This window comes from Erythrolamprus reginae, chromosome 4 (genome assembly GCF_031021105.1).
Source record: "Erythrolamprus reginae isolate rEryReg1 chromosome 4, rEryReg1.hap1, whole genome shotgun sequence".
Lineage (NCBI taxonomy): Eukaryota > Metazoa > Chordata > Lepidosauria > Squamata > Dipsadidae > Erythrolamprus > Erythrolamprus reginae.
In genome coordinates this window covers 27089063-27104082 of record NC_091953.1, presented here as the reverse complement: position 1 = coordinate 27104082, position 15020 = coordinate 27089063, and the positions used below count along the sequence as shown (strand labels likewise).

Sequence of the window (15020 nt, the reverse complement as noted above, 5' to 3'; positions counted from 1 at the left end):
AGGTCATAACCAACACTTTGAATTGTGCCCGGAAACTAATCGGTAGCCAATGCAGTCCGCGGAGTGATGGTGAGATGTGGGCATTTCTTGGAAGGCCTAAGACTGCTCACGCAGCTGCATTTTGGACAAGTTGAAGTTTCCGAACACTCTTCAAAGGTAGCCCCATGTAGAGAGTTATATTGTTATATTGGGAACACATGCAAAAATTAAGCTAGGATTTACTTTTGAAGTAGGTCATATTTTCAGGGAAACATGGTAAAATTTACAAATATATTACAACAAAAATAATTTTACCTGACTTGAATTGTATCTTCAAAAATATTATTAATTTGTGGGATGGTTGAAAAAATGCAAACTATTACTCTTCAAAACCCAACAGGTGTCTGAAACTAGGAAAGTATTACTAGGGAAACTGCCTTAAGGCCAAGCTTTTAAAGATTTCATGAAGGGGCAACTATATTTCAATGGTCCCAAAAGACAAAGCAGTATTGGACGGTAGTGGCATATCTTTCTATTTTTCACAGTCAAGGGAGGTGAAAATGAAGCTAATAAATTCTTAGTAGGAATGGGTCATGAGTGAGAATGGAAAAGGTAACGGAGATTTCTTCTCTACAACAAATCCTATTTTGCCACGGGCTCCTTAAGAAATTTAATGAAAATCTAAAGAATAATGAATAAATAATAAACAACTCCTTAGATTTATTTATATCATTGGTTGCCGATCAATTTCCAGTCACAATTCAAAGTGTTGGTTATGACCTATAAAGCCCTTCATGGCATCGGACCAGAATACTTCCAGGACCGCCTTCTGCCGCACGAATCCCAGCGACCGGTTGGTGCCACAGAGTTGGCCTTCTCCGGGTCCCGTCGACTAAACAATGTTGTTTGGCAGGACTCAGGAGAAGAGCCTTCTCTGTGGCGGCCCCGGCCCTCTGGAACCAGCTCCCCCCGGAGATTAGAACTGCCCCCACCCTCCTTGCCTTTTGTAAAGTTCTTAAGACTCATCTCTGCCGTCAGGCATGGGGGAACTGAGACATCTCCCCTGGGCCTATACAGTTTATACATGGTATGTTTGTTTGTATCTTTGCTTTTAATAATGGGGTTTTTAGCGTTTTTTAAATTATTAGATTTGTTCTTACATTGTTCTTGTTATTGTTGTGAGCCACCCCAAGTCTACGGAGAGGGGCGGCATACAAATCTAATTAATAATAATAATAATAATAAATAATAATAATAACAACAACAACAACAACAACAACAACAACAACAACAAGAAAAATATTATTTCCTCCTTCCATAACTATAGTAAGGAACTCTTAAAGGGGTATTAAACTAACGGTGAATTAGGAATTCATCTGTTCTACATTTTTCTTTACAAATCATACTAATTCCATGCATGTATATTCTAAACAAAAATAGCACCTTATGCATTTAAAATAACTAATAGTTGGCTAAGGACTATAATAGAGCAGAATAGAATAGTTGAAATATCTCACCCAGGCATGTATGGATTCCATATTCGAATAATTCGATCCATTCCGCCGGTTACTATGGCATTATTCTTTTTACTAAGTGCAAATGTTTTGACTCCTTTATGAACCCGAAAAATAAGCTGATCCCCTTCAGCTCTCTGGGAGGGAGTTCCTAACATTTCCTGTGCTTTCTTTATTTTTGACTCTTTCTTATTTTCTTTTATTTCTCTCATTTGTTGCTCAACATTGGTAGCTCCCAGAATGCAACCTGTAGAGGGATATGAGAGTTCAGTAAAAGCTTTCTGCACAAAATCTTCCTACACTGACATTCTTACACAGAGTGAGTGTACATTGATTTTTTAAAAAAGAATTATGAGAGTTAGTTTGATCTAGTGGTTAAGGCACCAGAGTAGGAAGCCAGTAAACCATGAGTTCTAGTCCTGCCTTAGACACAAAAAAGTCTAGAACTAAGACACCTTAAACAAGATCTAAGTATTGCCCACAAGATCATATGCTGCAACGTCCTGCTTGTCGGCGATTACTTCAGCTTCAACCACAACAACACAAGAGCACACAACAGATTTAAACTTAATATTAACCGCTCCAAACTTGACTGTAAAAAATATGACTTCAGTAACCGAGTTGTCGAAGCGTGGAACTCATTACCGGACTCCATAGTGTCATCCCCAAACCCCCAACACTTTACCCTTAGATTATCTATGGTTGACCTATTCAGATTCCTAAGAGGTCAGTAAGGGGCGAGTACAAGTGCACTAGAGTGCCTTCCGTCCCCTGTCCTATTGCTCTCCTATATCTCCTATACCTTTCTTCTATTCTTATATCTCTTCTTCTGTTCTTTCATTGATATGTTCTATTACTATACCTTCTTTTCTATTATTTCTTAGATATATTTTACTTTGAGTATCTCCTCTATAACCTTCATCATGTATTTTACTATGTGTATATAGATATATACCCACTAAAACCCTCGTTGTTTACGAGTCTACGGAAAGCGGCGGCATACAAATCTAATAAATAAATAAATAAATAAATAAATAAATAAATAAATAAATAATAAATAAAAATAAATGAAAACTAGCTGGGTGACCTTGAGTCAGCTACTTTTTCTTAGCCCAACTCACAGGGTTGTTGGGAGGAAAATAGGAGGATGAAGGCATGTTGGATATGTTTCTTGTGTTATTTGTAAAAATAAAGGCAAATAAATTAATTAAACAAAGAAAATTGGAAATATGTCTAAATATATATAGCGCTCAAAAAAACCCACCCTCAAATAACACATCCTAGATCTGAATGAATGAAATATTCTCATTGAATACTTTATTCTGTACAAAGTTGAATGTGCGCAAGAGCATGTGAAATTGATTGTCAATCAGTGTTGCTTCCTAAGTGGACAGTTTGATTTCACAGAAGTTTGATTTACTTGGAGTTATATTGTGTTGTTTATTTAAGTGTTCCCTTTATTTTTTTCGAGCAGTGTACATTTAAGGCTGAAAGCTTAATCTACACATTTTCTATTTTACATATAAGTGTTACTTATAGGTCTTCACCAAAGGCAATCTCAAATTATCCTATTTTAGACCCATTTAAGGCAAGGTGGCACAGTGGTTAGAGTGCAGTACTGCAGGTACTTATGCTGCCTGCCGGCTACCTGCAGTTTGGCAGTTCAAATCTCACCGGGCTCAAGGGTGACTCAGCCTTCCATTCTTCCGAGGTGGGTAAAATGAGGATCCAGATTATAGGTGGCAATATGCTGACTCTGTAAATGGCTTAGAGAGGGCTGTAAAGCACTGTAAAGTGATATATAAGTCTAAATGCTATTGCTATTACTCGAAGACTTCTGTCTCTGGAGAAGGTTCTAATGCTGGGAAAGTGAAGGAAGGAGAAGAAGAAGTGGTTGAACAGCAGAAAGGTATACTACCTTGGTAACAGTGATCATAGATGCACTGGTGGAAGTATTGAAGGATCAGGTGTTTATGGAGAAATATTTTGTATACATAGATCTTTATGAAGAAAATCTTTTTATATACAGGGGGTGGACAAAAAAATGGAAACACGTGACTTTTTGGCATCATAACTTTTGAACATGTTCAAATCAATCAAAACTTGTGTTTTTTTAAAATTCTGTTATTTGATATGTTTTTTTAAACTACCTTTTTTTTTTTTTGGTTATAACCTTCTAGAAATGGCAGACCTCTCAGACTTTCAAAAAGGCCAAATTGTTGGTGCTTGAAATGGCAGGCGCTAGTGTAACAGAAAGTGCCCTTGGCGTTTCAAGAGGTAATGTCTCAAAAGTAATGACTGCTTTTGAAAGAGAAGGGAAAACGTCCTCAGCCAAGCACAGGTCTGGTCGAAAGTCGAAGTTGGAGAGAGACCGTCGGACTCTAAAGCGAATTGTTAGAGCGGATCGCAAGACCGCAGCTCCTAAAATCACTGCAGAGCTCAATAGACATGTACAGAATGCAGTTTCCACAAAAACTGTTTGAAGGGAGCTTCACAAATCTGAATTCCACGGAAGAGCTGCAAGGTGTTTCCATTGTTTTGTCTACCCCCTGTAGTTACTAAGAGACAACACCAACCTGTTGGTATATAAAAGATCATGAAGTATTTTTAAGGGGAGATTTTACAAACAATATACAATATAAAGAATTACATAATTACCTATTACTAAGGCTGTAGGCTCATGGCTTGAAGCAGAAATTATTGCCTTAATTGAATCATAGTAACTCAGCTAAAAAGCCAGAAAAAAGAATATTATTCAACCAGATCCTGGTGAGATGAAAATATTGTTGTTATTTAATTTACTGTTATTTTTTTTAAAGTTTTTTTTTTAAAAAAATCTTCTCCACATCCATAACAAAAAAAAACATACATCACATATACCTTCAATAAAAATTAACATACAATTTTATTTTCTTAACTTATATTTTAAAAAATAACATAGCTGTCTAAACATTACAAAACCCTGGAAAAATACGCCCATCAATTCAGAGTCAAAGTTTAACTGTTTCTTAATAATGAACGCTTTCTGTGTTTCTGGAAAAAATTGTGAGGTTTTTTGGATTATTGGGAGAAGCTTTAACATCACTTGAATGTATTAAAAAACTGAATAGAATCCCATGTTCTCTCTAGATCAGAAGTGCAAAGACCTTTCTCTATTTACCTGAGTCACCCAGTCTCCGTGAACTTTCCAACGGATGTAAGTGACATTTGGGGAAAGTATAGCACTCTCAAGCCTTATATTGGGGAGATTTTCCACTTTGGGCAGCTTCTTCCATGTCCTGAAAGATATCCAGAAAAGATAATTACAGTAACCCCTCGCTACTTCGCGGTTCATCTTTTGCGGATTTGCTACTTCACGGGTTTTCAAAGGGGACTTAAATTCATTAAATCCATTGAAAATTCATAAAATTCTTCTACAGTACTACTGTACTCTATTAAAGAAACTAGTAGGATATCACATATAGCTCCAGCTGAGAAACATTATAGAATGACTGTTTAATGCAAAGGGTGGGTTTTAAAAGTACAAATACTTGTTAAATACATTAAAAAAATATTTCCTCTACTTCATGGAAATTCGTTTTTTCGTGGGTGGTCTTGGAACGCATCCCCTGCGAAAAACAAGGGATCACTGTATATCATTTTATCTGAAAGAACTGATGCCATCCCTCTAACAGGCACGAATTACAAATTGCCAAATGAATGCTTTCTGTTACATCTATCTATCTATCTATCTATCTATCTATCTATCTATCTATCTATCTATCTATCTATCTATCATCTATCTATCTATCTATCTATCTATCTATCTATCTATCTATCTATCTATCTATCTATATATATATATATCTATTTTGTCCAATACACAATGAGAGTTTTAGTGGGTATATGTATATATACACATAGTAAAATACATGATGAAGGTTATAGAGGAGATACTCATAGTAAAATATATCTAAGAAATAATAGAAAAGAAGGTATAGTAATAGAACATATCAATGAAAGAATAGAAGAAGAGATATAAGACTAGAAGAAAGGTATAGGAGACATAGGAGAGCAATAGGACAGGGGACGGAAGGCACTCTAGTGCACTTATGCACACCCCTTACTGACCTCTTAGAGGAATCTGGAAAGGTCAACCGAGGATAGTCTAAGAGTAAAGTGTTGGGGGTTTGGGGATGACACTATGGAGTCTGGTAATGAGTTCCACGCTTAAACACCTCAGTTACTGAAGTCATATTTTTTACAGTCAAGTTTGGAGCGGTTAATATTAAGTTTAAATCTGTTGTGTGCTCTTGTGTTGTTGAGGTTGAAGCTGAAGTAGTCGCTGACAGGCAGGACGTTGCAGCATATGATCTTGTGGGCAATACTTAGATCATGTTTAAGGCATCTTAGTTCTAAGCTTTCTAGGCCCAGGATTGAAAGTCTAGTCTCATAGGGTATTCTATTTCGAGTGGAGGAGTGAAGGGCTCTTCTGGTGAAGTATCTTTGGACATTTTCAAGGGTGTTAGTGTCTGAGATGCGATATGGGTTCCAAACAGATGAGCTGTATTCGAGGATGGGTCTGGCAAAAGTTTTGTAAGCTCTGGTAAGTAGTGTGAGATACATTTATATTATATTTGGACTTTTGTAAGTGCTTACCTCAGGGTCTCACCCACAGAATATAACTGCAAGATATTGACACAACCCTACAAGAAAGCAAGGGTGGGTGGAAGGAAAATACAAAGATATATTCCTGTTATATTATAGATTACAAAAATATAAGTTATAAATTTCTGGTCAAGTGCTGAAAGATCACAATTATGTATCTTTAGGATGTGAAACATTTTCTAACTCTAATGACTCAAGACCAGAACATTGCAAGGAGGAATGCTTCTTTCTATATACAGATAGTACTCAACTTCTGACTGGTCACTTAGAGATCATTTGAAGTTCAAAGGACCTTCCTGGGGAGTATTTTCAACTTGGGATTCAAAGTTCTAATGGTCACGCCCCTCCATGGTCACATGACTGTACTTCTGGCGCTCAGCAACTGAGCCACCTTTATAGCAGTTTGGAGCACCTCACAGTCACATAACAATGTTTTACAACAATTTTGCCGAAAACCAGCATTAACTTCTGGTTTTGGCAAACTGCATCTGTAGCAACACATTCGTTTGCTACAGATGCAATCTGTATAAAAAAGATTGTCAAATTAGGCTGGTTACATGACTAATTCACTTTACAACCATGTTATGACCATGATAGGCAGGGTAATAAAAAGGGAAATAAAAACTAAGCTATATGAAAAGATATTTATTTATTTGTTTGTTTGTTTTGTGCAATGTACAATAATACACAATGAAGGTTATAGAGGATATAACCTTCATTGTGTATTATTGTACATTGGACAAAACAAACAAACAAATAAATAAATCTCTTTTCATATAGCTTAGTTTTTATTTCCATTTTTATTTTTTATTTTAGATTGAGGAAGTTGTGTTTATTTAACTGTAACAGAAAAAAACAAAAACAATTCAGCAGAGATATTTATTTATTTATTTATTTATTTATTCATTCATTCATTCATTCATTCATTCATTCATTCATTGGATTTATATGCTACCCCTCTCTGAGGATTTGGAGGACTATTGCATGATACTCGGATTCAAATGCCTGCAGAAAGTTTAAAAAAAACCTGTTCTTTTTTTAGAATGCAGAATAATATATCTGAATTACAGGAAGAGGAAGAATTTCTGAAAATTAGAAAAAGTTTCCTGTCAATGGTGGTTTTCCATTTGTTCAGGATTCTTTCATTTACATTCCTGCAATAAGCAGCACTTTGGACCTATAATTTCTCTCTTCCCACTTCACACATAATTCCGTGATTGTACCTTTAGAAGTAAATATCACACTTCTGTTTGTTTATTTATCTTTTCTCCGAGCAGAATACATACCTGGTCATCGCCGTAAAGAATCATACATTCATCATGACCTGTGTAGCTGAAAAGGAAGTATGGGAGAAAATGAAGAATTTCTTGTCCCTCATAAATAAATAGAAACATAGAAACATAGAAGTCTGACGGCAGAAAAAGACCTCATGGTCCATCTAGTCTGCCCTTATACTATTTCCTATTTATCTTAGGATGGATAGATGTTTATCCCAGGCTTTCCTGATATGCTTAAGACCTTCCACCATTCTTATAAACCGTCTTTGGACCCGTTCAATTTTGTCAATATCTTTTTGTAGGTGAAGTCTCAAGAACTGAACACAGTACTGTATTCCAAATGTGGTCTCACCAGCGCTCTATATAGCAGGATCACAATCTCCCTCTTCCTGCTTGTCATACCTCTAGCTATGCAGCCAAGTATCCTACTTGATTTTCCTACCGCCTGACCACACTGCTCATGCATTTTGAGACTGTCAGAAATCACTACCCCTATATCCTTCTCTTCTGAAGTTTTTGCTAGCACAGAACTGCCAATACAATACTCAGACTGAGGATTCCTTTTCCCAAAGTGCATTATTAAATAAATTTCATACAAAGTTTCAAGGAAATCTGAATCCTGCAAGTATATAAATGAAATGTAAACAAGATGGCATTCTTCAAACTCTTAAAAACACCTAGGCATATAGAGGAGTTTAGACCAGCGTTTCTCAACCTTGGCAACTTGAAGATATTTGGACTTCAACTCCCAGAATTCCCCAGCCAGCATTTGCTGCAACAATATCGCCAAAAAGGCTTCTAGAGTTGTTAACCTGATCCTACGCAGCTTCTGCTCCGGCAATCTCACGCTACTCACCAGAGCCTACAAAACGTTTGCCAGACCACTCCTTGAATACAGTTCATGTCTGGAACCCATACCACATCTCGGACATCAACACCCTAGAAAATGTCCAAAGTTATTTCACCAGAAGAGCCCTTCACTCCTCCACTCGAAACAGAATGCCCTACAAAAGCAGACTATCAATCCTAGGTCTAGAAAGCTTAGAACTACGACGCCTAAAACACGATCTAAGTATTGCCCACAAAATTATATGCTGCAACGTCCTGCCTGTCAATGACTACTTCAGCTTCAGCTTCAACTGCAACAACACAAGAGCACGCAACAAATTCAAACTTAATATTACTTGCTCCAAGCTTGACTGTAAAAAATATGACTTTAGCAATCGAGTTGTTGAAGCGTGGAACTCATTACCGGACTCAGTAGTGTCAACCCCTAACCCCCAACATTTCTTCCTTAGACTATCCACGATTGACCTCTCCAGGTTCCTAAGAGGTCAGTAAGGGGCGTACATAAGTGCACTAGTGTGCCTTTCATCCCCTGTCCAATTGTCTCTCTTTATCTCATATATATCTTTTCTTCCTTTCATATATCTTCTCCTCTACTTTTATATCTTTTCTTTATATATAATACTTCATGTCTATCCTCTTCAATATGTATTGTGTATTGGACAAAATAAATAAAATAAATAAATAAATAAATAAATAAATCTTTCTAATCAAATCGGGTGCTCTGGGGCGGGGGTCCATTTTCGCTTCCCCACTGTGTTCCTCCCCCATCCGGGCAGCAGCCCACACCTGAGTCTAGAATACAGATATTCACTCTGATGCTTATGACATCTGTACATCAGAAGATCTGTAAAACAAATTGTAATCAGTTTCATCTGAATATGATTTGCACAAAGAGTAGCAATGTGCAATCAGTTCTACCAATCACGTTAAACTACATTGAGCTGAACAAAATCCCTTGGTTACCTATCTTCCTGTCAACGGGGGAAGTCGGAGATGAATGAAAATGAGCCAACCTTGTACAGTTCTCCTCCGAACAGAGTAAGGCTAATGTGCTTTGAAAATGATTCAGAAGGGGCTTTGAACCCCATAAAAGTTTAGCAGCCCCCTCTGCTACTTATTAAAGTGACCTACTTTTCTTCAGGCTTCTGTATAAGTTTAAAAAATGCTTTAAGAACGGCCTCATTAAAACTATTCTTAAAGTAACCACTATCTTTTTTCCCCCGTTTGAGCAAGAAATCTAAGAAAAGTTAGGTTGATTTTATAACCAGCAGGGAGCTGTTATGCTCATGAAAAATTCACAGGATGTCCTCTGAATCATTTTCCAAATGTGCATAATCATGCACAGAGATTTTGAACAGGACTTTTGGAATATTGGCATTTTCAACCCACTAAGCTCCTGGCCTGTTATAAAGGTTTGCATGTTTACAGGTTCCTATAATTTTCTGAAACCTAATTATCAAAGCTATAAATGAGGCTTTATCTTTATCTCATAAGTGTAGGACCTGTGGCCCTCTGGATACTAGTGAACTATCATTTCCACCAATGCTAGTTAGTGTGGCTGGAATGCTAGCACAGCCACAGGAAATCTGTTTCCCCAACCTTTATGACTATTGGGGCCTCCTCCCAAACTAAGGTGACCAGACGTCCCACTTTTGGTGAGATAGTCCCGTTTTGGGGCAATTTGTCCCGTGTCCTGCAGTGTATTTGCAACCCCCCATGCATGTGCATGCAACCCCATGCTCCCCATCTCCTATGCATGCATGTGTGATGCCTGCACACCTCACATACCTGACACATGTATGCATAAAACCCCATGCTCCCTCAGCCCCGTGAATGAACATGTGGTCTCCACCCTTGTACATACTACATCCACCCAGCCCCCTGTGCATGTACAGCAAAAAACCCCAAATCAGCTGGCCAGTGGGAGACATATGTGCAATAATGGACAACCAAAATCTTTACTGCCACATTATGGGTGTGGCTTATTTTGTGGGTGTGGCTTAATGGTCATGTGACTGGGTAGGAGTGGCTTGCCAGCCATGTGATCAGGTGGGAGTGGCTTGAACGTTCATCATCGTTCAAATGAACTGTTAAGTCCTCGACATACAACCTTACCAGTGTCACTCGCTGGGGTGACAATTTGCTTCACGTTTCCTTCCTGGGTCGCCCCCCACCTCAGGCTGGGTAGCTAGGCGAACGGGTGCTGCCAGAAGCATAAATGCTACCAGCGCCACTTCCACCCACGCCTTCTGCTTACATGTTAGGCGGGAGGCGGCCGCGAGAGGCTGGAGGGGAGCCGGGCAGGAGAGAGGGAAGCGCGTCCAAGGCCAGGAAGGAGGAAAGAGGAAAAAAGCAAGGAGCGCAGACACAGCAGCAACAGCAGGGGGGAAAAAAGATAAGGTGAGCTGAGACCAGTAATCCAGGAAGTGACAGCCGCCAATCAGTTGGAGCTGCATTTTCATTTTCACCGGTGGAACTGCGTTCCACCCCATCCTGCCTGCTGCCCACCCCATGTGCATACATGATGGAGCTGAGCTGGGGCAACAGCTCACGTGCCATCAGAGAGAGCACTACTTGCCTCCTCTGGCACACATGCCATAGATTCACCATCATAGAACTAAAGGAAGCAAAAGAAAGAATCATAGCCAGAGAAATGTATTGCCCCACTGACCTTCCACAACTATATAAGAGTACCAACTGCCAAAATGGAGCATAGTAATAGATCTGGTATCATATATAATAAGACAGGACCATGATACCGCCTTCTCAGGGACCGCCTTCTGCCGCACGAGTCCCAGCAACCAGTTAGGTCCCACAGAGTGGGCCTTCTCTGGGTCCCGTCAGCTAAACAATGCTGTTTGGCGGGCCCCAGGGGAAGAGCCTTCTCTGTGGTGGCCCCAACCCTCTGGAACCAACTCCCCCCAGAGATTAGAATAGCCCCCACACTCCTTGCCTTTCGTAAGCTCCTCAAAACCCACCTCTGGCGTCAGGCATGGGGGAATTAAGATAATCTTTCCCCCTAGGCTTCTACAATTTATGCATGGTATGTTTGTATGTATGATTGGTTTTATAACAAGGGTTTTTAGCTGTTGTAGTATTGGATTTTTACATTCTGTTTTTTGCCACTGTTGTTAGCCGCCCCGAGTCCACGGAGAGGGGCGGCATACAAATACAATAAATAAATAAATAAAATAATATGATGATAAATGGTAGATGATAGGGATTGGCTTACCAGTAATCTAGATTCAAAGGTATAGCTTCCAAACCGCTAATCTGAAGATAGGGTTCAAAGTTGGAGCTTTCATAAAACTGAAGTTCACGATCCCTATCACAAGTTAAAATATGATCAGATGTTAACATCACAGACTTTATAGATTTTTTTCCCCCGTAAGTGAGACAAACAGTGGTAAACAAACTATGGCAAAGTTGTAGACAAGGATTAGTTAGGGTTAATTTCAAAATGGATTGGAAATAAAACCAATTTTGTAATGTCACTACATATTTGTGACAGTGTAATTGAACATGCGGTATTGTTCTGTATTTCAGATATTCTGACACTTGCGTCATCATACGGTCATGCAAATGGTGCAATATTGCAGCACAGGCCACAATATTAATAATACATTATCAATCATTCATATAATGATGTTAGAAAGCACATATTGTAATTTTGTTGGTGCTGTGACTTTTTCCACATGCTCCTCATAGCAGTTCTGCTATGAGAAAAATGTAAGTGGTTTTACTGTAAGAGATGACATCAGTTTTGTAAAATTATGGATGTTGTGGATATTTGATTCCACTTTCTTCCAAAGTTCCAGAATTCAGATTTAAGGGGGATTATATAGACACGAACCTAAGACATTGTATGGTTAGCTTCATTTTGATTTAGGGTTGTATGTACAGTACCCACTTATTCCAGATTGCAAACTATCTGATATTTCCTTACATGGAAAAAAGAAGTCTTCTATAATTATAAAATTATAGGGCAATATAATTGAGCAATAGCTCAATTCAGCCTAGAAGTATTGAATGTTTTTATTATAGGGTTTTTATATTTGCGAAGTTTGAACCCGCGAAAATCGAGGGAACATTGTACATATGCCATGTGTGTACATACATATTACACACACACTCAAAAACATACATTATCTTCTATATAAACTGTATGTGTATGTACACACACACGCACACACACACACACACACACACACACAGAGCTCTTCTAAAATTATACGCATTCAACCTCATTTACTGCGATAGAAAAAACATACCCAGAGCCCAGAAGGAAAAAAAAGGAAAAAAATCAAAAAATTTCTACCGGTTCTGCATACCTGACCTAAATTTTACTACGAGTTCTGTGTACCTGACCAAAATTTTACTACCAGTTCTGTGTACCTGACCGTACCCGTAGAAACCCATCACTGGGTGGGGAGACCAAAAATCTCAGCAGCCATAAGAACCCCTTACCTAAGAGAAAGAGAAACTGACGGAACTCTTGTCAATTTCATCTCTTCTCCTTTGTCTGAGTTACTGAGGGGAATCTGCCAAGCTTAGAGGGCAGCATTTCATTTCCGGAAGCAAGAGGTGCATCCATTTATGAAATGGACCATCGGTCACATCCACATAGCTGTTTTGCTTTGTCCCAAAGAGGCATCCAAACGTAGTTCCCTTCACAAACAGGTTTTACTGCATACCCAGAGTGGGTCTATGTTATGTTTCTATCTATATGGCTATTAATGTTCTATACCAGGGGTGTCAAACTCACGTCGTCCTGTGTTGTGTTTGGGCCTGGGCCAGCCATTGCTCCCACAGATGGGAGAGATGCGGCACAAAGTGAATGCGAAAGCCTGGCTGACAGCCAGGAAGATGTGGCAGACAGCCAGGAAGACGTGGCAGACAGCCAGGAGGATGAGGCCACTGGTACACAGGATTCAGCAGACAGCCCAGGGGATTTGGCATGCAGTCCCTCAGACAGTCTTTCGTCTCTGGGTTCTTCTGCAGATCAATATATTGATCTGCGTAGCTGAAGAGCTATGCAAAGAAGGGATCGCTTTAAAGAGTATTACAAGTCATTTTAGGAGCACCTGGGCTGGGTGTGGTTCTTATACTGAGGGCTGGGTGTGGTTCCCTTAATGAGGGCTAAAGGGATAAAAGGGAACAAAGGCCAAGGCAAACTGTGGCTGCTTATCTGTGTTATTTTGTGGTTCCTGCTCTGAAGTTTCTGTTCCGTGCCGTTGGAGTTTTCAACCCAGCTTTTTCAAACAAGTGGGAGGTGAAAACTCTGGGACTTGCTGTTTGCTCCAAAGATTCAAAAGGACTCCTGAAACGTCTTGGCTCATTCCAGGTTGTCTTTGTTTGTTTTTTCCTGTGTTTTTGTATGCGGCTGAAGTAAGCCTTGCACTATCATTGTTTTCGGACACTAAGAACTGTTTTTGAGTAATCCTTTTTTGTTTATCTAATAAAAGTTTGCTGATTAGCAGAGCACGTGTGTGTTTGATTTCTTTTCCTTGGACTGTTACGCATTGCCTGAGCCCAGTCAGGCAGAACATCCTGGTGGCGTCATGTGATGTATAGGGACTTCCCCCCCTTTGCAAAGCTGTGGGCGTGGCCAGCGTGTGACGCATCCGGCCTGCGGGCCGCGAGTTTGACAGCTTTCTTCTATACTCAGAGAGTTGTGGTTGTCGGTTTCCTTGGCTGAAATTTCAGCCCCACCTAAAAACATCCACCTCAAGAGGAATCTCCTCCAGCTGGCATGAATAATTCATCCTCCAGTTGGCATGAGTAACAATTCTGGTTATTCATGCACTGCTATTTTTTCCTCATTTTCCTTCCCTATTGCAGCAACCACTGGCTGACGTTAAAAACATAATGGTACAAGCTGTGCTCATCACCTATGTCCATCTTGAAACTTTTTACCATATCCTGTAGCTATTGCTGTGTTCTAGTAAACATCTCTCCCAATGTCCTGAAATAAAAGGAAATGATTAATCAGGTTAGTGGGTGTATGTACGTGAGATACTTACCCAGTTCCCAGAATGAGTTTATTGTAGGGTGTCATGACAATAAAATCCATCAGCCACTTAGATTTTCTGTAAATTTTCTCCTGCAAAGGGGAGAAACAGATAAAACTCAGCTGGTATTTCTGAATCATTAATTAGGCAACTCTTCTTTCAAAATCAAAATATGTTTTTTAAAAAAATCACTTGGATACAGGAAAAAAGCAGAGCGGACATGGCTGTACAGAGACAATAACAAGGGAAATAGTTTGAAGAAGGAATTCTTGCCAGAATACTAATATTGGTGTTTGGATGTCTAAACAATGCTATTGGAGTGAAGTGGGAAACAAACAGTTCTCCAAATATTGCTGAACTACAGTTCCCAGCTGTCCAGTAATTGTTTAGCACCATCTGTAGGGTATATTAGCCACCCCAAGTCTTCAGAGAAACAAACAAACAAACAAACAAACAAACAAACAAACAAACAATTCTCATGTTAAGACTTAGGTCTGATCCATACTTCCTGCTTCTTCTAGTGTAGAGGTCTGATCCATACTCCCTGCTTCTTCTAGTGTAGAGGTGGTTCATTAATCAATCAGACAACCATTTTTTTTAAAAAAAGGTAATTGATCAACAAATAGAACAAGAGAAGCACAATTATCTAGGATTTTAAAAAAATCATTGTTCTAAAACAACTAAAAAATATTATGGTGTATTGAGCAAGGTAAAAAACAGTACTTACTGTAACTTACTGTAAC

At 39.1% G+C, this 15020-nt stretch overlaps 1 protein-coding gene across 5 annotated transcripts in view; it reads right to left on the bottom strand.

The window, feature by feature from the left end:
• LOC139166409 (cilia- and flagella-associated protein 337-like) overlaps window positions 1-15020 on the bottom strand; it is a 70371-nt gene that overhangs the window by 26061 nt on the left and 29290 nt on the right. For all 5 annotated transcript variants that reach the window (XR_011558950.1, XM_070749881.1, XM_070749882.1 and 2 more), the window contains 7 exons: window positions 14290-14369; window positions 11499-11591; window positions 7427-7472; window positions 6132-6178; window positions 4654-4771; window positions 4152-4221; window positions 1497-1740 (listed from right to left, as the gene is read on the bottom strand). Coding sequence is in view for 4 of the 5 variants with exons in the window: in XM_070749881.1 (XP_070605982.1) it covers window positions 1497-1740; window positions 4152-4221; window positions 4654-4771; window positions 6132-6178; window positions 7427-7472; window positions 11499-11591; window positions 14290-14369 (698 nt within the window). In the remaining variant the exon portion in view is untranslated. The remainder of the gene's footprint in view (window positions 1-1496; window positions 1741-4151; window positions 4222-4653; window positions 4772-6131; window positions 6179-7426; window positions 7473-11498; window positions 11592-14289; window positions 14370-15020) is intronic.